This window comes from Phyllostomus discolor, chromosome 3, assembly GCF_004126475.2.
Source record: "Phyllostomus discolor isolate MPI-MPIP mPhyDis1 chromosome 3, mPhyDis1.pri.v3, whole genome shotgun sequence".
NCBI classification, from domain to species: domain Eukaryota; kingdom Metazoa; phylum Chordata; class Mammalia; order Chiroptera; family Phyllostomidae; genus Phyllostomus; species Phyllostomus discolor.
Window position 1 is genome coordinate 86,772,654 of NC_040905.2, and position 26,057 is coordinate 86,798,710.

A 26,057-nucleotide genomic window follows, 5' to 3' on the forward strand; every position below is an offset into this window, starting at 1 on the left:
AGTGCTAATTTGTGCTGATTTACCACTCTCCCAGCCTTCTTTGTAAAATCGCTGGGTAAAAGAAACAAAAGTAATTGATTGGGTTCCCAGTTGGCCCAATTTTCTTGACTTGGTTTAAACTCAGCTCAGTAGTTCCAAGGCTTCAGTGGGTATAAGCCACGGGTCTTAAAAGGGTCTGATATAAAGCAAAGAAGGGGTGTTTTTACTAGCTCCTCTTCCCCAGCCTCTAGGTGGTTCTGTCTGATAGAGAAGGTCCTTGGGCCTCACTTGGAGAACCACTGATTTAGGGAGTTCACAGACCCGATCTTACCAGAAATTGTGTGGCACAAACACACCTAAATGACCTATCTCGAAGGAGAGAAAAGTTCTTCAGCCTTATTGTATTCTCAGTCCTGGTTCTGGTAAGGTCAGCATATGTATTTGTGTCCTGAGCTAGAGCCCCTCCAGGCAAAACCTTGAGGCTGCTGAGCCCTCCCACACCCTCTTTCACAAGTCCTCTCCTCTGTCTCCAGGGTTGCCCTTTACCCAGGTAACCTACTACTGTCCCAGGGCGATGTTGACATAGTCAGTGACTTTCCTATAAAATACCTTTGCTGTCTTCTCCGTCCATAGAGCTAGTTCTCTCTCAGCTGTGATGGAAAGATGCCACCAGGGACTTCATCATGCATTTGTGTTGTTACATTCAGATCAGTAAAAGATACAGATGCCTTCCAATACCTTCATCCCCAGTTCTGGCTTAACCTTTTCACCAACTGTTCAGATATGGAATACATTGGGGTGGGGGCTGGGGGGGCCTCCAGGGCTCAGTGGTAAGGGGAATCAGTAGTCCTACAAAATAGGGGTCTTAGCCGTTATCTCCCACTATTGAGCAAAGCGTACTAAGCTGATAGTTTAAAAATAATAGCTGGCCTTACAGCTTAGAAAAAACCTTTCCTTAGTGGCTATTCTAAGGTAATCTGCTTGTTTGATATCTCAAGCCATTCAAGGACAGGGTAGGAATTGCTGTTATGTAAGAGCTTTTTCTCATGAACAGAATTCTGTAGGTTCTTGTTCTATGAATTGACAAGAACATCTTGCATAGATAAAGAGCAGGTACCAGTTGTGGCATATATTTATGACTGACAAATTCTAAGAATCTCATCTTTTGAGAGAGCTCATCTTTACACCTAGAACTTTGTATTTTCTTTCAAACCCACATACAGCTTGCTTTTTAGAATGGTGCAGAATTGTCACTTTCTGTGCTCATGAGGTCTGACCTAATGCTGAGACCTCTCAAAGGCAACTGCGCACGTCTGTGGGAAGCCCAGGCCACCTGAGTGCCAGTGCAGACCAAGACTTTGATGACACATAGTGCTGATGGGCCAGAGGCAACAGGCGGCTGAGCTGTCATGTCACATCACTACCTGTGTCTGCTGCTGCTCTGGTTTCTGCCAAGGCTCTCCCTTGGGTGTGAGCTGGAGAGATTGGAGCAGAGCAGCTGTGGCAGGGGGCACAGGCAGGATGCAGGTCTGGCTCTGTCATCACGGCTAGAGACGTCAGAGCTCATCCATTCGGATACCCTCTGCTCACAATTACAACCAGCTTCATGTTGGCCCATGTAGTTGTGAATCTCTTTTCCTTCATCCCCAAGAAAACTTAGTCTGGCCCAGGAATTGAGATTGGCCTGGGAATGGCATGTCTGTTTCTTCCTCTGCTCAGAGTAGCCAGAGCAGCCAGGCTCCCAAACAAAAGGAAATGGAGAGAGCAAGGTATGTACCTCCTGTTGCCAAGCTGGCCCAGCCAGGTAACTAATGCGGGAAACTCGAACCCCCCCCCCCCCCCCCCAAATCCCACACTACACACTCCAGTATCCAATAATGTGCCTAGAGATGATTTAGTCCACTTTAATCCTAAGTACTGGAGAGGCGGAAAGTGATTTTTCCTGTAATCTTTTAAATTTTTTGCCTAGACTCCTATAATAAAAGACAGATTGATAAGAGAAAAACAAACAAATTTATTAGCACATATACTTCATGTATACATGGAAGATACCCAGGAAAAAACGAGTAATTCCCAGATGCCATTAGGATTAAATACTATCTTATAAGGAGATGGGAAGGTGGATGTAGGCTTCTCAGGGGAGAGTAAATGACTTTCAGGAGAGATGAAGGGTCCATAGAATAGATAGGAAGCCTGGCAGTTTGCAGCAAAGTTTGTCTGGGTGTGGTTTGCCTTCTGGGCTCCTGGCCTTGATGAGTCAGTCCTCTCTGGTTGATGAAACTCTCAGGGAGGGATTTATGACAGTTCATTTCCTTTTGGAGGCTCTGTCCTCAGGGAGATCAAGGAAGTTCATAGAAAGCCTTTCCCTGTGTCTACTGTTCTTCAAGTGCCTACAGCTCAAAATAACCAATGTGCCGAAGTGGCATCTTTGGGGGTGGCACGTCCTGTGACTCCTCAACGATAATGCATAAACCTTCCCCGAAGAACCACTAGATTTCACTTATTTTTTAAATCAATTACAATTGTTAATCCTTTTCAGGTTTGAAATTGGTATTGTGTTTATCTGTTATTCTAAAAAGCATAAGAATCTTTATCTTCTAGAGCTACATTCTGCAGTCATTGAAGATGTAGAGATAATGTGGGGATTTGCTTCTAACCCAACAGGAGGTGGGAGGAGTGGGCAGGGATACAAACGAGACAAGACTGGCCATGAGCATATAATCATTCTTCCTTGCATGTGTCATAAAATTATCATAGATAGTGGATGGAAATATTTCTAATCACTTGTGAAAATATGTGGGTACCTTTCATTACTCAATCAGCTGTGGTGTTAATTAAGTATTAATTCCCCAAAAGTGGACCAGTGTGAGTTTCTCTGATGAAATCCATGACTGATCAAACACTGTCATGCCACTTAGATTCATGGGCCACAGAGAAAATGCATGTCCCCTAAGCTCCTTCGCCCAACATTTTTTAAATGAAAAAAAAGTGGGGATGTGAGTTCTGAACTCAGGTCCAACGTGACGGAGAGCAGCCCTGCCCACTGCCACACTGCACACACGCTGTGGGAGGGAGGCCCTGCTGTGGAGGCGAGAAAGCTGGGCTCTAATTAAGACACTGAAATATGATAAACATCCCTTGTGAAGAGGCCACTCCCAGAAACCGTGCATTGGGCTGCTCTGACAAAGACAGATTACAGACTAGAGTCTTCTCCTTAAGCTTTACCTGTGTCCTTTCAGAGGTGAAAAAGAAGAAAAGCAATCCTGCTTTCTTCCAGTCTCTTGGAATCTAGAATATCTAAGCGTTATCCTTTGAACCCTTAACAAAGTAAAGGCAGCTAAGGCACAATGGCTCCCCAGCACGAACAAGGAACTCACTTGGCCGTACTAAGGCAGACTCCACCACCTTTCACCCAGTTTTGCAGGAAGAAGCAATAAAGCTTCCTCAAGGAAAATGTTTCTTCTTTACCCGTAACCTTTGCAGGATGGCTATGTCAGATCTTTGTCTGGAAGAATTGGAAGGGTGGGCCACCGCCCTGTTAAAACTGCCCCTGGCTGGTTCAGTCTGGGTTTGCCAGAATACCATCCAACCCCCAGTGGAAAACTTCTCTGGCCTTTCCCATGCCAGTCTTCCCAAGTCCAGGAATTTCCAGCACAGTACATCCCTTCCTGTTGCTATTTATACCATCTGGTGTAGCCAAAAAGGGCTCTGGGCTGGAACTCAGAATGGTCTCTGGTGCTGGTATCAGGCAGGCAGGGACTTACAGGAAATGAGGGGAGCAGCTTCCTCCTTAGAGGTACAGACTTGTTGTCAGATCCAGACCTTGCCCTCCAGGGGCTTGTGGTCTAAGGAGGGGAAAGGAAGGTAGACAGTGGCCCATGGCTCATTTTAAAGCAAACCCCGTGTTAGCGTGTACAGTTGCCATGGCCGTCATGCCTTAGCAGGTACTGAGCAGGAACATTACAAAAAAAGGTGGGTCAGTCCTCAGGGCACAAAAGAGGTTGGGGAAGGATTCCTGTAGGAGGAGTCCCCAGCCAGAGCTGAGCCTTGGGAGGTGAGTGGTGCTGGCCAGGGCCAGGCGACAGGTCTTGTGCAGCCCATGCACAGGGTTGGAAACATGGCAGGAGCTAAAAAGCCAGCGAGGGAGGTTCCAGCTTGCAGAGAGCCTCCTGTCCTCTTCTTCAGCTTTATCCTGCAGGCAGTGGAGAACAAAAGGGTTTTCATGGACTGGGGTTGGGAGAAAATCACAGGCAAAGCGATTTTCCATAGAGATGGAAGGGGCTGAGATGGGAAGAGGAAGTGTCACCTTTACTAACTCAAGTGAGGTAGGGCAGAGCCGTGGTCCCAGCAGAGACACTGAGGACCCTAGCTAAGCCAACAGAACCAGGCGAGAACAGGATGGGGCATAACTGGAAAACATCAAGGACGTAAAATCCACAGGTCTTGGTGTCTGCCTCAGTTTGGTGGGAGACAGTCTCAGTGTGAGAGGAAGGGAGGTTCCAGCCACTCAGGGTTGTGTGGTCCCTCAACATTCTCATTTTAGTTTGCTTATTTGTGAAATATGCATAACACCTGTCTCACACTTGCCTCATAAAGTTGGCATGAGGGCTGGTATGGTATCGTGGTGTGGGTGGGAATGTTCTTTGAGAACAGCAATATAAAGAAAAGTCATCTGGAAATTTCAGTAGGAAAGAGTGACAAGGAAGAGGCAGAGGACAGGTGTTTTCCAAAGGAATATATTTTCGGCACAGGTAGAAAAAACAGCATGTTTGCTGTGGGAGAAATTAAGTACAGGAAGTAAGGATGTTAGACGTCTCTTCAACAACAGTGAGGAGTTGTTAGTTCTACAATTATTCTATAATTTTGGTGCCTATAATAACATAAATATTATGATGATATATATTATTTATCATGTGTGCCATATTATGATATAAATATTGAATAATTCCATATCATTGACAATAATATGTACAAAACACAGGATTAGATTCCAGGGAAAAACATATACAGGTAAGAGAGAGTTAATGGGTTTATTAGGTGACATTAACACTTTCAACCTTACAACTTCAAGTAACTAAAAATGTCCTCTTTTATTTCTTGCCATAGGATAGACAGCATGAACTATTCTTTCCTTAAGTGTATCGAGGTTGGGAGTGTTTGGGGTAAGCCAAAGCCTTTTATAGGAAACTTTTCTCTTACATGTAGGTAACCTATTTTTAAAAAGCGACAGTACCTTTCTTCTCTAGAAGTTGAGTCCCATTAATTTTTCATTAGAAGGGAATCTTGAGTTTTAATAACACAGAGCACTTAAGCAAAGAGAATGTTCACATTAATGACATCCATGCATCCCACGCCCATTTTGATCACTGTGGGTGGGTGATGTGGCTGGGGTGGGAGGCTGACTCCTGGGAAATTCCTGTGTGGCACTGCCCGGGCAGCATCCTGAGCCGTCCTCAGGCACGTGCAGTTCTCAGCACGGGAGACTGAGGAAGTAGCGCTGCCCAGTTTGAGTAGGGGGAACAAAGGATAGACAGGTTTCTGGAGCATTCTCTGGGGCTCATCTAGACTGTTGTGGTAACTTTTCACTCTGCTGCAATGCTCACAAACCTTGGTCCTTTAGGCTTTTGATCCCCCCCTCCCCTGCACGGAACAGAGGGTTTAGGAAATGAAGGTTGTAAGAGGAAAGACAGCACTTTAGTCATCCAATATGACAGGCAGGAAGGCAGTAGGCAGCTCACACCTCCATGCGCTAGGTCCAAAAGCCTCCTCCACCAGCTGAGGGCCAGAGTAGCTCAGCTCATCTCCATGGAGACTGGGGTTCTCAAAACAAAAGCAAACATTTCTCTCTTCTCAAGTCAGCTTCTAATGGCCCTGGGTTTTTTAATTGTTGGGGTTTTTTTTAAAGCCTTAAATGTTACTGTGCTATTAATAGGTAAAATATTCCCTTCTGGATAACTACATGTATTTCTGGCATGATACATTTCCTCTCTCTCTAAATAAAAGTTATCATAGGTATGGTAACAAGAGAAATGAAATTTATTTCAAGAGGAGTTTGTGTTAACATGAAGGAGTGTTCCGCCCAGGAAGTCTGCTAGTGGTGTCTCTCTGTGGGCTGCCTCTGTCTCCTCCCTTTACCTTTTTCACTTACCATCTGGCCCTCACGCCTTCTCTTTCCCGGGCAAGTGCCCCTCAGCTGGATTTCTCTGACATTACTTTCTTCCAGTACCCATCTATCAGAAGGTAGGAAATAGACAATAATTTTTTCAGGAGTCTCATTTTTATAAAGCTATGCCTCATCTCAAGAAACCATGGCAGGGCCCTGTTTTTTTCTCATAAACTTTCTTTTTTAAGATTTTATTTATTTACTTTTAGAGAGAGGGGAAGGAAGCGAGAAAGAAAGTGAGAGAAACATCAGTATGTGAGAGATATATCAATTGGTTGCCTCTCACATGCCCTCCACTGGGGACCTGGCCCACAACCCAGGCATGTGCCTTGACTGGGAATCGAACTGGTGACCTTTCAGTTTGCAGGCCTGCACTCAATCCACTGAGCCACACCAGCCAGTGGCTCTCTCATAAATTTGAAACAACTCTGCTCAGCCACACTCTTACCCCACTATCTTATAATTATGCTCATCTCTCAGGTTCTTATGAGAAAAAAAAGAAAGAAACACATTTCTTTCTTTTTTTGGCAATTCCTGATTTATATGTTACTTCTTTTCTTTCTCCTTTTTTAGACACAGAATCTTCTTATTACTTTTGCCTGAAGTCCTCGTCCTCCCAATGTTGTGTGATCATGGTCCTCTTTTCCCTTAAAGTGGAACTCCATTGTGATACTCTCTGTGATGGACCCCCACTTAGTACTGAATAATCCACATGGAGGCATCAACAGGTTTTGTTCTGGGTTTAACGGGGTTGCTGTAACAGTGGCTTTTGTTTTTCGTTTGTGCTTAATCTCTTCATTTCATCTATATATCTTTTGAGAACAGGGATGGTCCATAGTATCCAACTGGCTATTTATCCTGGGTATAGGATCTCTTTAGTATAGAGGTGCTTAAAAATAGACCCGATTTCCATTTGAAATTTTTACTTGTGGCCTTACCCAAAGCTAGGTGAAAGAACTTCTTAGCCCTGGCAAGTGTGGCCCAGTTGGTTGGAGTGTGGTCCCATAACCGAAAGGTTGCAGGTTCAGTTCCCTGTCTGGGTGCATCTTGGAGGCAACCATTTGAAGCTTCTCTCTTGCATGGATGTTTCTCTCTCTCCCCTCCTCTCTTACTAAAAGCAATGAAAAACTATCCTTGGGTGAGGATGAGAGAAGAAGAGAGAAGGAGAGAGAGGGAGAGAGAGAGAGGGAGAGAGAGGGAAAGAACTTCTTAATTATTCTTTAATTTTAGAGTTCCTGCTCTGGGTAATAGGCACAGTTGCGAATTTGAACAGTTGCAAGTTCAGTTTATATTAACATCCTTGCTTCATTATGTCATTCAGAATTATCTTTAATTCCAAATGGTTGTTTTGATTTATCACAATGCGTATGCTTTTTCTATATTACCTCCCAATTGCTCTCCATAATCTAGGTTTTAATTATAGTTATTTATAAAATACCTGAGGTACTTTTTGATCTTCTTTGATATTTGTGATATTGAAGTATGTGCCATGATAGCTGAAGAATTTAATGTTACACTTTGTCTAAATATTTCTTCCTGGATTTCATGCCCTATTCCTTTGCATTCCAATCTTTCTGTTTTGGTAAGTTTTTCATTGTACGTTTAAAATCTTCCCTAAACACATCCTTCAGGCCAAAAGCTTTAATTAATAGGTGTCCTCAAATATATGTTAGATATATGAAAAGTAGCTTACTTTGACATTCAGCAATTGCTGGTTTTGAAGCTGTTTTGAAGAACAGCTTCAAAGATGGAGTGAAGATAGAAATATAAAAAAGAATATTTGAAGTGCCTGCCCCTAAGCAAATTATATTCTGGTTTAAAGGATACACACACATACATATATATATTTAGAAACTTTATTAGCACTGAGTGATAAAACATAAATAATGTTTACATGCTGAGGCTGTAAATAAAAAGAAACCACATCAGAGCATCAAGCTACCTTTTCTGGGAGTTAGAAAAGTCACTTACTGCCTCCTTGATGCATTTTCTTGTCATTTTCTTTTGTTGTTTTCTAATGATGCTTGGCCTCAAAATACCACTGCTGAGAATTTTTTTATTGTGATTATTACTTTGCTTACAGTTGTTTCTTCCAACAATGGAGACGGTGCGGTCGAGTTTCCATATGATTTCAAACTATTGCTCACCTAACTAATGACCGGGTGAAAACCGAGTGTGCGCATGTGGTGACGCAGTGGAAAGGATGGAGAAGAGGCGGCCACGTTCCCTCCTCTCCCCACTTCAGCACGACCCTCTTCCCAAAGAACTCGTAAACCTTGGGAAGGAGTTCACTACATAGCTTTTGAGACAAAATTCAAGCCCAAGCCCTGTATCAAATGCTGTGTTGTTCTGCACTGCAGATGTACTCAAAGTTGTCTGCTCAACAAGTGTTAATAGCACAATTTCTTATATCCAGACATTGGGGCCAATATCCGTTCCAATATCAGAGCTGGACATGTCCTGACAGGGAACAGTGGGTAGTTGTGGGTAGTTGTGAAGGATCAGAAAGGATAATCCCAGCCAGAAGAACCAATGGCCAGCACAGAGAGGATGGAGCATGATGTGAGCAAGGCAGTGGCAAGAAGACCAACGTGGCTGAAATGCAGAATTCCTTTTGAAAAGTAGAGGGAGACTGCAAAAGTCCTGAGTGCCGTAGCTCATCATCTCCAGATGCCTTAAAGCGATGCTCAGTAGATAGAAAGCCATTGTTGGTTCTGCACCAGTGGCATGACATAAGGGAGGCGGTGTCTCAGGAAGATGAATCGGGCATTGATGTACAGAAGACTTGGAGAGGGAGACCCTGGAGGTCACTGCTGTGTTTCCAGAGGGCGGAGGGAAACATCTGCAGCTGTTCTCTACTGTTGACTTCATCCGAAACCGGTGACAAAAGGCCTTGTGGATGTGTCTTTTAAAATGTAAGCCCTAGTGAGTTGGGTTTCTAACCTCTTAGAATCAACATCCTGACACTTAAACACTTTGGGGGGTTGAGCGGCTACTTAGGCTTTGAAAGATACACAGTGATTTAGGAAAACAGAATTGGAGTAGATATGAAATAAAGGTGGGAATGAATCGCGTGATTGGTCATGGAGCAATGACTTGTCCATTTTCATGAGTACAGGGGGAAGCTCTGTGAGACCAGGTGAAAGGTGTGTTGGGGCCACTTTGGTGGCCTGCAGTGAGCCCTTCTTCCAGCCCTGGTATCACAGCTGAGTGTTAGGTATTGCTCTCTGCCCTGGCCTTGTTCTTGGGCCTCAGCAGAAATAGTATACAACTGGCAGACCCCTTCCTCTGCAAAATCAGATATTCTTTTTGTTGTCCTTTTGGGCTATTTTGGTTTTAGATACAGTTCACCACCTGCTAACAAGATACTAAGTGTAATGTACTAAAACTAGATTCGCAAAGTCTCTCCCACCAAACTACATTTCCTGTTGTGTTCCCTGCAACTGTTCATGGCAAGGCTATCTTCTCCATCCCCCAGACAGATAGCCTGAGGTTATCTTGCATGTCCTTCTCCACTGCTTGCTCTCCATACACCTTCTCGTGCTATCTCTGGATCATCTCTCCAATGCAGTCTCCACTTCTTGCCACCAAACTTGTCCCTCCCCCAATCTGCCCCCAGCCTCCACTCCCCTCCCCACACCATTCTTGTACACTGATTCAAATACAGTCCTCCAGAAGCACACATCTCATCGGGCCCTTCTCACCCCCATGATCTATATATGGGAAAAGGTGGGCACTTAATATCCCATTGTTTCATTCTTTCTGTTTAAAAGTCTTCAATTAATCCCTACTGTGAACCAAATGAAGTCTAAAAGTAGCTCTGTCTCTTTAGGAATCAAACTTCACGACAACCTGATTTCTGCTGCTTTCTGCTCCCTGTACTCCAGATAGAGCCAGAGTGCTAGATTTCCTTGTGCGTGTGTGACCCTTCAGCGTTTCCTGTATTCCTCGTGCCCTTTCAGAGTCTCCGCAAGTCCGGATTGTATGCACCCAGCTCGAATGTCAACCCTTCCACAGTAAGCTTCGCACAAGTACAATGTTGCCTTAGGTAAAGAGATGACACAGATGACTGCAATGTGATAATGGAGGGTTTGGATTTTTCCATCCAAAGGAACTGTTTTCTTTTTATTATTTTATAGGACAAATAGAAATACAATCCTCACTTCCAGTTTCAGCTGAGATGTATTTCAGTAGAAATACAGTTATACTATTTGTCTAAGCGAGAAAAGACTTATTGACCCATCCCCACACAAGTTCATGCTCATCTCCTCCCCAGAACTTCCCTGTTTCTGCTCTTTACAATTACAAGAGATTTCTGAACTCCCAAGGCACCTTATGGCAGATATCCCTTACATTCTGTATTACGCTTTATCGATGTGATAAACAGAAATTCCCAATAAAGGCTAAGTCCCTTGAGAGCACAGCATCTGGCATAATCTACACATAGTAGGAACTCCAACATTCAAGGAAAGTAAATCCGCCTGTTTTTATGATCTACTTTGTATTGTACATCTTCTCTGAGGATATTAATAAATGCCTTTAAAGGCATGTTTATCAAAATCACACAGTACATTGAAATTTATAATGAACTCAATCCCCTTTCCCATTCTCCATCTGCCTCCCAGTAGCCTCTTTTAAAATTATGCCTGATTTTAGGTGTAGTGGTGACTTTATTAGCTATAAAAATGTGTGCATCCTGCTCCTTTTTTCTTACCAGTTGTAAGCCTTGCCTCCCAACTTCCTGTTTTGATGGAACGGAAGAGTCAACTCACATTAAGTGCCCGCCTCCCTCTTCCCACTCCCAATTTTAAATAGGCACATCACTCTGTCTAGTTCCTATTTCCATATTTTTATCTCTCTGACAAGTACATCAACCTAAATCTCGTGTTAAATCAATTTGACTCCACACTTTTTAAGATAAGAAATTAGGAACCTCCTTTCGCTCTTTTATGGCTCATATTTTTTCTATAATAATACCTCCTCTTTTTTTTCGGTTTAGAACTTCTGTTCATTTGATATGAAAATGCCTGGCTTAAACATGTCTTCTTGTCCCCCTCACTTTTTCTCCTTTTATATTTCTGTAATTTGATGCTATCTTTCAGCCCTTTGATTAAATCTATAGGCCTGATCAAGAAGGTAGCATTTGAGTTAAAAAGGCGAGGAGGGAGTGAGCCATGTGGCTGTGTGACAGAGGGTAGAGCGCCCAGGCAGCGGGAACGGCAGTGGGAGCGTGAAAGGACGGGAGAGCAGAGAGATCAGAATGGGTGGACGGGGCAGGTCACGGAGTGCCTTGTAGGCTGTTAAGGATTTGAATTCAGAGCTAAAGAGTTAAAGATGGTTTCCTTTTCCACAACATTGTGATGTTTTATGGGTCCTATGTTCTTTCTCTGAAGATGTTTATTATAAGGTTTGGGGGTTTTTTCTTGTATTGAGCTTTCTTCTGTTCTCTGAAGTCAATTTTCTAAGAATTTTACTCTTATTGGTTTATCTTGATCTTTTCTGTAAGACTTCAGATTTTCTTCAAATATCTGGCATTGCTTTGTTGTCATTTCATATTTAAGAGTGAGGGGCTAGGGGAAAAATGAATGAGGGACTAGGGTAGCCTTGGAGGAACATGGGTAGGGAGTTGGCACTTTGCCTAGAGACTGATTTATTTAAAACGGAAGGACGAGAAGAGATTTATTCTGGGCCCCACTTTCTATACCAGATACCCTGGTTTTCTGCACCTGAGTTGTTCAATTTTTAATTGACATTCTTCCTGATATCTTTCCCACAGGGGCTAAGTACCTGACTGCCATTCAGGTCTCAGGACGGGGTTTGGGGGCAGAGTGGGTGGGGGAGTCAAAGATTTCCCTGATGTTTCATCCACTCCCTCCTCTTGCAGCGCCTCATTGAACTCTGACAAACAGACCACTCTTCCCTTCCATTGGTGCCCATGTTCTCAACTATGGCTTCCTCTGCTCTGCTGCAAGAATTAAATTGTTCTTTGCTTTCTACTTTCCGTTTTCCAGACATTTGGGGAAATCACTTTCCTGTTGATGGTTTCCCTCCAATGTTGTATCAGGATTATTACTTCTTTTATAAATAGGTTCTGAACAGGACTCCGAAAGGAGGGGTGAACAGCTGGGCTCCTGTTCCCCATCTTAAAACAGAAGCCTGTCGTGTTTCACTATAGGTTTTGCTGAAACCGAAGAATGCTGTTTCTGGCATTCCTTCTTTTTCTGCCAGTAATGTCATTAATATTTTAACATTATACTGACCCCTGCCTTTGGCTTAACTTTTCTAAATGTTTAAGATTATTTATTTAAAAAATCAAGTCTAGAATATTGCTAAGAATTAGTGAGGCAGTTATGATAAGAATTGTTTTCCCTAAATGTTTTAATCAACAGCCTTACTTAGAAAAATGGGCAAAATGTACATACAAACAGCTTAATTCACAAAACAGAACACTTTTAAAAATCTTACATATGTGAAAATAGTACACTCAACCTTACTCATAAGAGAAATGTAAATATCAAAACTATAATGGGATTTTTTAATTTTATTTATTTTTTAGAGAGAGGGTAAGGAAGAGAGAAAGAGAGGGAGAGAAACACTGATGTGGTAAAGAAACATCGATAGGTTGCCTCTCACACACCACCCCCAGCTGGCCGGCCCTACCGGGCATGTGCCCTGACTGGGAATTGAACCAGTGAGTTGACCTCTCAGTTCATAGACCGGCATTCAACCCACTGAGCCACACCAGCCAGGGCAGGGTTTTGTTTTTTTTTAAGTTTAACACCTCGTTAGTGAGAGTGTGTAATCACTGCTGTATATTGTAGGCGTGGGTCACACTCTGTACTGAGGGCAATTTAGCAGTAACTATAAAACTTCCAAATTATGTACATTCTGACACAGTCCCATTACCAGGAAGTTATCCTATGGAAATAGTCACACACATAATAAACATACATGAACATTTATTGCAGTGTCATTTATATTTGTAACAAGACTGAAATCCACCTAAATGCCCATCAGTAAACAACTGGTTAGATTATAATTCCCCCATTGCAGTGACCTCTATGCAGTCATTAAGGAGAATGAGGAAACTGTGGTGATAAGGAAAGAGCACCAAGACACAGTAAGTTAAAAAAAAAAAAAAAAAAAAAAACGCACACATACTCATGCCCACAGACTCTCCCCGGAAGGACACTCAGGAGTTGGGGCAACAGTAGGTACCCCGCGGAACAGGGGTGGAGGGAGATTTGTTTTTTCATTTCTACCTTTTGAATTGTGGACTTGTGCTTCTAGTACCTCTTTAGAAATAAATGTGTAAATAGATAAAGAAGTAAAATTTAAAGTTTCTAGACAAATGTATATCAGAATTGTAAATGAAAGGCTCTTCTTCCTAACTTACAAACATTGAGTTTGGGAGATTCTGAGTGCAATCTGCCACTAGAGAGGCTGAGGGCCTGGGGGAGGTCCCGGTCTCCATCACAACCCCTGCACCTTCTGCTTCCTTATTTTCAGTTAATGTGATTGATGTCTCTGGACTATGGCTGCTGCCCAGCTGTCCCCAGAGCCTTCCTCTGTCCCTGTAGCCCGTCTCCGCTTCCCAAGTGTTGCCGCCCTGGCCTGCCAGCCATGGAGCCACTAAGCAGGCAGCACGCCAAAAACAAGGTCTGTGCTGCCCAGGCCTGGGAGAGTCCACGTGCAGCCAGCATTCAGTACAGGGTCTCGGCAACGCTGGACTTGCTCAGACCTGGCCCGAGTCACGACAGTCCTTTGGGAGGACTTTATCCTAGGAGGCGCTCTGCTGGGACATACGCTCTCTCCGAGTCCCTCTAAACCTCTGACTGTGGTTTTAGGAAATGGTGGTCAGGGATTTTTAAAGAATGACAATGGACATAAAATTACCCTCCCTCTTACTGTCATAAGGGAGTTGAGTGACATTTTGTTAGCCCTTAGCTTAGACCAATTTACCTTGCAGGTAGACTCGCACACAGGTGTTTGCCACTGTAATTAGAAAGGAAGACAGCTTCCTGATGGGAACCACAGTGAGGTGCTTGTTTTGGCTTCCCTGTGATGCAGCTGCATCATCATTGCGCCCAGTAGCTACTTACTTTGACGTGCGTGAGGTGAAGCCTGAGCACAACACGTTCTCAGCAGGAGGGGCAGGCCCGGGACACTGATGTGGCTGATGTGACAGTAGAACCATAAACTCACAGAGTCTCTCTCCGGGAGGAGTGATGGTGGACCCCATGTAAGAATTCTAATTCTGAATATTTGTGAAATCCAAGTCAGGTGGTCATCAGACTAATGAGGTCTGGGAATTGACAAATAGTGGGCTATTGATAGGGACTGTCTAACCTGTGTTTTATTTGTAGATTGTGTAACAGGGTATGGCAGTGTGTCAGTGAAACGAGCACTTGCTACCTGGTAATAAAGCTGCTGTCCCCTCGTAGGTGAAGTCGGGCCTGGCCGGCGTAAGCCTGGTTCTCTGTCTCACTGCTCTGAAATTGCTACTGAAAAGCTTTCAGGGCCCACAACTGATGCTTAAATTGGGATGCAGGTGGGAAAAGAAATAACCTGCCATGGCCAGGTGAAGGTCGGTCTTGTGATTCTAGCATCGGCTGCTGCTTCTATAGCTGCTTATAATCACCCCTTACTCATCTCTCTCACTGGCCCAGCTCTGAGGACCCTGCCCTGCCAGCAGGGCTTCTTCCCATAAATATCTGATGAAAGAGGAGGACAACCAAAGTGTCCTTTAGGAGAGAAGTGGATGAAGAAGATGTGGTGCATATATACTGTGGAATACTACTCAGCCACAAGAAAAGATGAAATACTGCCATTTGTGACAGTGTAGATGGACCTTGAGAATATTATGCTAAGTGAAATAAGTCAGTCAGGAAAAGCTAGGAACCATATGATTTCACTCATGTGGGATGTAAAACTGAAGCTCCTGAACACAGACAGATAACAGCATGGTGGTCACCAGAGGGAAGGGGTGGAGGGTAGTAGAGTGTGAAGGGGGCCAATTAAATGGTGATGGAAGATGACTTGACTTTGGGTGGTGGGCACACAGTGCAATGAACGGATCATGCGTCATAGAGTGTACACCTGAAACCCATGGCCCTACGAACCAATGCCACCCCAGTAAATGGAATTTAAATTTTTTAAAAATTTATCCTAAAGAAAGAAGAGAACTGATTTTTCATTGTGGTTTTGTGTTGTTTTGTTTTGCTTTGTTTTGTTGACTCTTAGTCAGTGTCCCTAAAAGGGCCTTGCTTCTCCGTTGTCAGCTTCGCTGACAGTCATGAGCATTGCATTTCCCCTCCGCATTCTGCTCGCTCAAACACCTGGAGTCTCTGCTGTTCGGCTTCTGTGTAGTTTAAGTCTGCTGCCGACAAGACCTGAGAGGTAGCGTGCTTGTGAAACAATCTCTCCTGTGGTAGGAATTAACTTGCTTGAGTTTCCATAGCATTTTCAAGTTAGCGTCGACAGAAATCTAAAATTGAGTTGGTGCATAGATGGATTTCACTTACTCTTTGAGATGCTACAGAAGTAATCCTGCATCGATCAACACATATAAATGACCACTATGGGCAAACTGCTGAGCTGAGTGCAGTGGAGCAGGGAGGGGACAGACGTTCCCTACTTTTAAGAGATTTGGTCTAGTAGTTGGATAAGTAAGCTATTTGCGAGGAAAAAAGGTAACAGAACAGGGATGCATTAATTGGGGCCTGGTGAGTTATAAACCCAGCAGCAGCAGAGCAGAGACTACTGAGTTGGAAGATGCTGGAGCTTGTGACTCCCTCCCCCTCCCCCAGGATCTTCAAGGACAGAACCAGTGCTGAAGGCCAAGTGCAAGTTGAAAGAAAAGTAAGATGGAGACTATGTAAAAAGAAGCCGTTTTAACTTGAGCAGACCTGTATGTTCTGTCATTAAAAGGCACTGCTTGTGGGTGGGTTGATAAAGAGGTGTGCACTATACCTTCTCAGTGCCAACCTGGGGGCCCTGAATCAGGACCACCACACGTGGTGAAGCACTTAGTGCCCTGCACTGCACAGAAGTGCCTGACCGGCAAGGGGCAAGGAGAGGCTGAAATCCACTGAGCTGTGCTTCCTTGCACCTTGGTGCTGGGCTCTTTCTGGCCAGAGCAAGAGGCGACTTATCTCTGCCAGGCTGTGTATCTGGGGGGCTACATCCAAACAGAGGAGCACTTCTTTACGAGTGCTTCCTGATGGGGGCGGCTCTTTCAAAGCACACGAAGGTGCTGTACCGGACAGTGATGGCTCTGCCTCTAAATCCTAATCTGCCCCTGCCTAAAATGCAGTAAAGGGTTGAATGACCACTGAGATGGATTAGTGACATTCGGCACACACTCAGTCTCCCTACTTCAAGAGGGACTCTCGTGTGGTTTTCTGTCTGATGCTTTGGAAGAACAGCAGTGACTTGGGGGATGGGAGGAAAAGATAGACAGGCTTGAAGGCTCCTTAACAGTTCTAAAATTCTTTGAGTCCACAAATTAGTCATGATGCTAAATTTAAATAAAATCCTCTCTTTCAAACCAAAGCAGTGTTTTCCTGTGTTCAAGGCTTTCCATGTACCTTTTGTCACATAATGCAGCTCAGCTATGGACTGAGCCCTTTTGCCATACATAAGTTGTCTAACTACTTTGAAAAGGACTGAAGAAGTGGAGGGTTGGACTTTGTCCTTAAATACTTACCTATTTAGGAAAAGAGAAGTGTTAACTACAAAATGAGGGCATCAGCCATTTGTAGTGATTTTTAATGGCTACCTTGTGAGAGATACATGGTCTTGATTTTGACACCACAGTGGAATTTTCATGTGCTATAAAAAGTGGCAATTCAGCAACCATAAAGCTTAAACTAACCAATCACATTTCCTGCCTGCACATTCATTTGCAGGTAAAGATACCAAAGGAGTGGTAAGTTAGGATTAAAATGAACTAGACTGTCATAGCAATGCTATTGAATATGTCTTCCCTGGTGCTCAGTCACGATGGGGTTCTCACATTCTCAGGAGTATTATCTCTGAGTTCTTTGCTGTGCAGGCTGACACCAAGAGGGTCTGATCCATGTATAACACCTGTCTTCTCCCTTCCCTCATCCCTTCCTCTCCTCCCCACATTGGAAATGGTTTCCTCTGTTCCTGAGGTTGAGGAGACGCTCCTGTGTCCACCACACTGGTCATCCATCATGGAGGTCACTGAACCTCCATCCATAGTGGTTCAGCATGCAGGCCCTCTTGAAGGGCTTTCCTTTCTATTTCCTTTTTACCAAGGTCAAATCTAGTTTTCAAAAAAAGCCTGTTGATTATGATTATAAATCACCACTGTCCTCGATCCTATTGTCAGTATGTAAATCAACAAGATCCCCACCTCACGCTGGAGCTCTTGCACCGAAGAGCTAATACAGGGGCTTTTATAGGTGGTTGGGAGGCTGCAGGGATGGATTCCCAGGGAGAGAGGGAGACAAAGGGAGAAAGAGAGAGAGAGAGAGAGAGAGCGCGCGCACACATGTGTACACCAAGGCCTATCAGATGGGCAGACTTGAATCTGAATACCAACTCAGTCAGATGCTAGTTCTGCAGTAAATATCTGAGAGCCTCAGATTCCACACCTATAAAGTGGGATAATAATCCTAGCCAGCCTGGGTGGCTGTGCAGATAGATGAAAGATTGTAACTTGCACAAAGAGGTGCCAGTTTAAAAGAACAACAACCCTGAGTAGGACCTATAGAACTACAACAAAAGGTGGTATGTGGCACAGGACAAGTGCAAACAAAGGGCAGTGGGGGTTCCCAGCAGGAAGGCTCACACCTGGCTGAAGGCACGTGATGGAGTGTGTGCAGGGCCCTCCCAGCCTCCAGGTGCTCTGCACTGCAGCAGCCAGGCAGAGCTGAGCAGGCCCACAGGAGCAGACCTGGGAGGCAGCAGGTCCCCACAAAGTCAGATGTTTACCGGCTGAAGCCAGCTGAGAGGGGTTAGAATGGAGATTCAGAAAGGGCACAGCTGCCCAAGTTGACCTCAGCCTTCTGGTGGGGATTGAAGCTCATTCCATTCTCCAGAAGCGAGGTGACTTCACCATCTTGTCTGTCTACCACCCTCTGGATGTCTAAGGTGAAGCGTTTTTCTCTCTTCTCCAGCTCAGAGGCTGAGAATGGTATGGAGGAGAAAAAGAAGTCCTGCAGGTCGCCACCGGCCCAGTCTCCCACCCCGTCTGCTGAGGCTGAGTCCCCAGACCAGAAGAGACTCATCTGCCTGCGGTGAGTCTTCATGCTGACTGTGTTCCTCTTGCTCTTTTTGGGAGGAGGGGTCGCTGGGAGGAGCTGGTGTTTCTAGTGTTATGGTGGTTGTTAAAAGAGTAAGTGAGAATTGTCTATAGGCAAATAACACCCCTGAGAAGGAAATGAGGTGTTTTCCCTTGAAATCCCAGCACTGGCGCTTGCCTTCCTTGTTTGTCTCTTCTTAGAAGCACCTTTTTGTCCTTCCAGCCCCAGCCTTCTGCAGAATGTCTGCCCTTTTCTTCGAGCACTGACTTTGCTCTCTGATAAAGCTGGGGTGGTCCTCATTCCAGATTAGATTTATACAGCACCTGCAAAGGCTGCCCAGGTTGTTTATGAGGCCCACCCAGGGTGACGGCTTAGCCCCTGGGTGTGCACACCTGCTGTCTCACTTCCTGGCAACTACGAAAAAGAGCGGAGGGGAACCCCACCTGGGATCCCCAGGCTGGGTGATCATGGGAGGGGGGCATTTCCTGAGGCAGGTGCAGGTTTGGCTGTGGTGCTGTGGGGGTAAGGGCAGGCAGTTTTGAGATGAGGAGCTGTGGAGCTGTGGACCCCATCACTCTCAGAGGCACCAATTGTGTGCTTTCCTTCAGACGGACAGAAGAACTAGGAACTTAAGAATGGCTTTTTAGCCCTGAAAAAAGAATGGTTAAACCAATGGTCAGGTGTGAGTAATGCAGCCACTGATCTGCAGGCGTTGAGGAGTGATGTCTCTCCTCCCTGTCGTTAAAACTGGCAGACTGCTACCTCCTGCGTCTTTTGGCCTCTGCTAAAGGATGATTAAATATCTCCTGCTTTCCCTCCCCTCCCGGCCACCCAGCCCACACCCTCTCTCCACATCTATACTTCATGCAGGACCGAGTGTAAGTCTTCCCTCTTCCCCCAGATTTCTCTGTCACTCCCAGTTATCTCTCCATCCTTGCTGCACGCCTCAATCTAATCTCTTCCTTTAACCGTGCGTGTTTTCTATAGCTGTTTCCTGTCACAGCACCTGTGTCACTTGGCAGACAAGTCCCTCCGTGACAGCACAAAGCCTGTCGTTTCTTGTGTCTTTCACTGCTATTGACTGGTTACAGCATGCACTTGTAAAATCCTGTTGGTTTTACTCCAGCTTCTCCAGGCTTTAGATGAGACTAACACACACATTATTGGGGTGTGCTTGTTAAACTTCACAGGGCATATGCTCTACATAGTTGCAAAGATCCCAGCACTTGGTTTAAGGCTCTGTTCTCAGTGTAGAAATGCTTACTACGTGGTCCTGCTCATAGTCACTTGTGGGAAGTGAGAATAACATGCTTGAGAAGCCCCAAAGAAATCAGTTCTATGTAAATATGCATCCCTACCCGCACCACCAGAGACCAGTGCTATGGAGACAGGCCCCTTCTGCTGTTCCTCTTGAAGTTATTAGGCTACAGCTGCCCTGCTTGTCACATTTGCTGTCCATAGTTCTGCAAAGGGTCTGATCATTGCCTTGACAATTCCATTAATAATAATTTGAATTGGTAGAGTTGATAAATCCAAATGAGTGGATAGTATAATAGGTAATTTGACAATTGAAAAAATTATTTTATTTTCAAGTACAATACAAATGTTTACTCATATTTTTTAAAGTACTCCCTAGAATTCTAAAGAAATTTCTATCTGTGAACAGACTCAGTGGCCAGACCTGAATCCAGATCACTGTGCTTTGAGTTGCTGAGAGGCATTTCACCTGTTGTGTGGGCATCACAGATTCAGACTGAGCCCGGAAGGGGCCTAGGGCCTCATGTAGTCCGACTTTCCACAGCTGAGAACTCCAGAGCCTGGTGTCTCTTTAACTTGAGTCATTTCTGTCCCTCTGTCACACCCATATGCCACTCGGATTGCTTAAGATTCTTCTTAAATCGGCTTTGAACCAAATTTTTTAACTGTACCTCATTCTAAGGAATCATATTGTGAAATCATGGATTTCACATGCCATTTTTCCCCAATAAACAAAAAATCTACATAATCATAAAACTTGTTCATAAATAGACCCCTAAAAATCATACATGCATTCCACTTTGACATGACTAGGTTGAAGATACGTGCAGATTCCCAAAGCTACTAACATCGAGACCCTTTACTAGAATAGAATCACCTTAGAAGGCAATCCTGGACTTGCCTTTTATCCTGACTTCATTTCAGCTATTTCCCCACTCTGGGATGTTTTGTCTCTTTTCCTTACACCTAAATGCTGCTCATCCCATGAGGCCCCAGGTGTGAAGCCCACAGTGTCCCATTGGTCTCCCCTGTCCTCCTGTCAGACCAATTGTCTCATACCCCCTCCTGCTGCCCATGATATGTTTTGTTTTGGTGCTAAATCATGTACTGCCCTTCTAAGAAGTCTTTTGTCTTTATTTTCATTTTTCATTGAGGCATTATTGACATATAACATTATATTAGTTTCAGGTATACCATATGATTCAATACTTGTATACCTTGCAAAATGCTCACCACAATAAGTCTAGTTAACATCTGTCCCATGCATAGTTACAATTTTTTTTCATGTGCTGAGGACTTAAAAAGATGTTTGCTGTGTGCACAGGTTCTTGTGTGTCCCACAGCATTCAACACAATGCCCCATTTAATTAATGCTTGTTAAATATTAATAGATTTCTGAAATAAAAAAAATTTTGATTGAGCTATAGCTGTAATTTTGTTTAATAGTCTGCCTACTATACTCTTTATAGTGATTGAAATACTTTTGAGATTATATCATTATTTTCACCACTAGGTTGTATTTTTCTCTTCCACAAATTACCATCTCTTCAGTGTGAGATTCCCCCCTGCTGATGTCACCCTGGTTCTACAATGTTCACTCTGTAAGCCCCCATAGTGGTAGGAGTGACTATTGATATCCGGAAGAGAAAAGCCAAGTCAGGTTTTCTCGTGAGGCAGCATAATAATTGAGATTCATTGCAATAAAATTAATGAATAGTGTAAAAAATTCATTCTATAGACTTCCTGGATTTTCTTCCCTCAGGACAAAATCCAGTTTTGATGGTGCCTCTTTAGCAAGTGATAAGAGCGACTGTAAAACAGAAAGCAAGAATGACTCTAAGGCAGAAAGGAAAAAGTCTTCATCTTCCAGCCAGGTAAGCGGAGAATGAGATGTGTGTTGTCTCGGAGGGTGACAGAAGCATACAGCCAATGGGAAGAAAGAACCCAAGTATGCAGCTTTCTGCTGGTCGGGACTAACATGGGCAAAATTTTAGAGACTCTTAAAAAGATAGGCTGCAGATGCTTCAGCTGATTTTTCATCACTGGCCTTTCAACATGTATTGGGTGGGCAGTGAGTTCCACGCTGTGGAATAACTAACCGGGCCCACAGGCATTCCACAGCAGGGACGAGCACCAACCGAGTGCTTGGCCGTTCACTGGTCAAGACCACAAGTGTGTGACGTCCTTGTGTTAAACTGAAGGAGTCTGATAAGGCACTTGTGTGAACAGAAGGCCACCCAACAGCACACAGGAGGAACACCTGTGAACAGGGTCAGGATTCTCCCCCAGAAATAGTTTTGGGTAAGCGTGGAAGCCCAGTTCTCTGCCACAGAGTGTGACGTACTCTCTGGGCCAGCAGTCAGGTTTTTGATACTTCATTCCTAAGCACTTGAATATGTGTCTCCTAAGAACTATTACAAAACAGAACTTCCAGCCAAGATGGAGGCAAAGGAAGACATACTTTACTTCCTTGCACAACCATAAGGATCACAACTAACCTCAAAACAAAACAAAACAATAAAAAACAGAACTGCCAGAAAATCGAACTGTGTGGAAGTCCAACAACCAAGGATTTAAAGAAGCCATATGTATCTGGATGGATAGGAGGGGCAGAGACAGGGAGCCTGGGAGAAGACACGGTGTGCTGGTGATGAGGTGGCCAGTGGAACAGGTGGTCCCACATTCACATGTGGCAGATAAAAACCAGGAGGTACACCTGGGGAGTAAGCAATCCCAGCCTCAGACCAGACCACGAGCCCAGGGTTCTAGCTCCAAGAAATAAAGCCTCCTAACTTCTGGCTGTAAAAACCAATGGAAGAAAGTGGAAGAAACTGCTAGTATCTCAGGAGAGTCTGTTTAAAGGACCCGCTCTGGGATTTCAGTACCAGGGCAGCAGCTAGAAGGACACCAGTCACATGTGGGAAGTGGGGGAAGTGACTGGAAATGGGGCAGGAACCAAACAAACAGCATTGTTCCCTCTCTGACCCCTCCACCACATACAGTGCCACAAAGTGGTGAAGTGGGCTGCTCCACCCTGGCAAAGACCTAAGGCTCTGCCCCTTACAACATAACAGGTGCTCCAAGACATGGAGTCAAAGTAGCTCTATGTAATACACAGAAACAAGCACAGGGAGGCTACCAAAATGACGAGGCAAAAGAAACATGGCCCAAATGAAAGAACAGTTCAAAACTCCAGAAAAAGAACTAAGTGAAATGGAGATAGCTAACCTGTCAGATGCAGAGTTCAAAACACTGGTGATCAGGATACTCAGAGAACTCAGTAAGTACAGCAGATGCATAAGGGAAGAAATGAAGGCTGCACTAAGTAAAATAAGGAAAAATCCACAGGGAACCAACAGTGAAGGGAAGGAAGCTGGGGTTCAAATGAACAATTTGGAACATAAGAAAGAAATAAACAGTCAACCAGTACAGAATGAGGAAATGGGAATTCAAAAAAAATGAGGGGAGAACAAGAAGACTCTGGAATATCTCCCAAAGTGCCAACATATGAATCATGGGGGTTCCAGAAGGAGAACAGGAAGAGCAAGAAATTGAAAACTTATTTGAAAAAACAATGAAGGAAAACTTCCCTAATTTGGTAAAGGAAATAGACATACAAGTCCAGGAAGCACAGAGTCCCACACAGGTTGTACCCAAACAGGGACACACCAAGGTACATCATAACTAAAATGCCAAAGGTTAAAGATAAAGAGAGAATCTTAAAAGCAGCAAGAGAAAAACAGATAGTTACCAATAAGGGAGTTCCCATAAGACTGTCAGCTGACTTCTCAAAAGAAACTTTGCAGGCAAGAAGTATTCAAAAATCATGAAAAGCAAGGACCTACAACCAAGATTACTCTATCCAACAAAACTCATTTAGAACTGAAGGGTGGATAGTAAAGCTAAAGGAGTTCATTATCATCAAGCCCTTATTTAAAGGGATTTACTTAAGAAAAAAGATGATCAAAACTATGAACAATAAAATGACAACAAACAACTATCAACAACTGAATCTAAAAAACAAAAACTACAACTAAGCAACAACTAGAACAGGAAGAGAATCACAGAAATGGAGATTACATGGAGGATTATCAGTGGGGATGGGGAGGGGGAGAATGGAGGAAAAGGTACAGGGAATAAGAAGCATAATTGATAGGCATGAAATAGGGGGATGTTAAGAATAGTTTAAGTTCTGAATTTCTTTCCAAAAACCTAATTAAATAACTGATCTGTTAAAAAAAAAAAACTATTACAATGCACTGCTGACACACCCAAGAAATTTAACTAAATAGTAAATATAAAAAATATATTAATATAAAATCCATTTTCAAATTTCCACAATTATCCCAGCAGTGAATATCCTTTATAAGGATTTTTTGTTTTCCCCTCTCTAAAATCCGATCAGGAGCCAGGTACTACATTTGTCACATTGCTTTTTATTTCAATCAATCTAGTACCTTTTTAAAAAAAATCCTCACCTGAGGATATGTTTATTCATTTTAGAGAGGGAAGGAGGGAGGGGTGGAGGGGCTGTAGAGTGGGGGGAGACAGAGAGAGGAGAGAGAGAGGAGAGAGAGAGAGAAACATTGATGTGAGAAAGAAACACTGATTGGTTGCCTCCCGTACACACCCTGACCAGAAATCGAAACTGTGACCTTTTGGTTCACAAGATGATGCTCCAGCCCACTGAGTCACTGAGCCAGGGCCCCATTACCTTTTCATTTTTTGTTAGCCTCTTATTACAATGACATCTTTGAAGAGTCCATGGCCCAGGATATTTTTAAATCAAATGTGCAACCAGTGTTCACTGTAGCCACTAAAAACAGAATGTTGGTAAAACCCCCATAGAACACCTGCCTTTAATCAAGGTGACTCCTTGGATGCAAAATGTACTCCCAGGAAGCAGCATAAAGTAACCTACTTTATATGAGGTGTTTATCTGTAAGACATGTAACTCCTGGGGGTCAGTCTGTCATCAGCATGACCTGCCTGAAGCTCTTCTCTTTTTTTAAGTATATTTTATTGATTGCACTATTACAGTTGTCCCATTTTTTTCTTCCCCTTATTCCCCACTGCCCTGCACTCCCCCTCCCTCCAGTATTCCCCTGTTTAGTTCACGTCCATGGGTTGTACATGTAAGTTCTTTGGCTTCTCCATTTCCTACACCATTCTTAACCTCCCCCTGGCTATTTTGTTCCTACAATTTTGTGGAGCTCTTCTTTACAGAGATACTAGGGCCGATTTTGCCATTGAGACCACACCTAGTTTGGACAGCGAAACATCAAGGACCTAAATGTAGTATCTCTCTATTTTCCTCACGAGACTTTTTCACCAAAAGCACCTGTAGGCAGAGTGGTCCTATGGAAGGAGGACCCAGCTCCACCTTTGAGTAACTGTAGCTCCAATTACTCAGTATCTCTGAGGCTCAGTGTCCTGACCCACCCAATGGGCATGTCAGCCTCCAGGTTATTGTGTGGTGGTTTGTGAAAGCACCTTGCAAAGCGGAAAGTGCAGTCTGTACATTGTCACAGTTGTGGGAATGGATGCCCTGAAAATGAAGTGCTTTCCAGCATTTCAGCCTCTTGGGCCTTCCACCCTCGTTGAGAGAAATCCTCCTTGTCTTGGCAGTCATCTCCCCTGGCATGCAGGAATGCCTCCACAGCAACAACACTGTTAGTGACAGTGGCAGGGAGTAGGTCCTTTAGCTGTGTTATCCCATGGACGTCTGTGGCATCCCATGGAGGCAGGTGCTGTTTTTGCCTTGGAAAGAGAAGAGGAAACTGAGGCTCAGAGCAGTTGAGTGACGAGGCCAGAATCACATGCCAAAGAAGAGGTGTGGCCAAGACTTAAACTCGGGCTGACGTGACTGCAAAGTTTTTAACCACTGCCCCCTTCTCAGAGTACTCAGTGGTACAGCACCCTGGGGTCTTTGCCTCCCCTGGTGAGTTTCCTCAGAGGTTCTTCTCATTTCTTATTCAGGGCATCTTTCTCTAGTGTGTTGGCAGAAGGCTGGCCACCAGCTACACCATGATTGTAGCTGTCAGTCCAACCAGCAGGTCACTAGTGCCACGGGAAAAGGAAGCCTTTGTGCCCTGCCTCCCACTGTTTGTCACAGGAAGGTTGTTTGTGTTGGAGACTGTGAGATCAGAGATGGAATTCCTGAAGATACACAGTAAGGGAGGGAAAATGTATTGTGTGATTTAAATGGAAGTTGAAATGTGTGAAGTTTCACAGAAACACTAAGAGCTGTGACATCTCTGTTTTGTTCTCACTGCAGTACAAGGCAAATATGCACTTCCACAAGTTGTTTCTTGACGTCCCAACTGAGGAACCACTGAGGCAAAGTGAGTTCGGACCTGTTTGACTTTTTAAGCTACATATTT

At 44.1% G+C, this 26,057-nt stretch overlaps 1 protein-coding gene across 3 annotated transcripts in view; it reads left to right on the forward strand.

Moving 5' to 3' along the window:
• GRAMD2B (GRAM domain containing 2B) overlaps positions 1-26,057 on the forward strand; it is a 128,957-nt gene that overhangs the window by 83,709 nt on the left and 19,191 nt on the right. For all 3 annotated transcript variants that reach the window (XM_036020703.1, XM_028515144.2, XM_028515159.2), the window contains 3 exons: positions 18,292-18,411; positions 21,437-21,548; positions 25,952-26,018. In XM_036020703.1, coding sequence (XP_035876596.1) covers positions 18,292-18,411; positions 21,437-21,548; positions 25,952-26,018 — 299 coding nt within the window. The remainder of the gene's footprint in view (positions 1-18,291; positions 18,412-21,436; positions 21,549-25,951; positions 26,019-26,057) is intronic.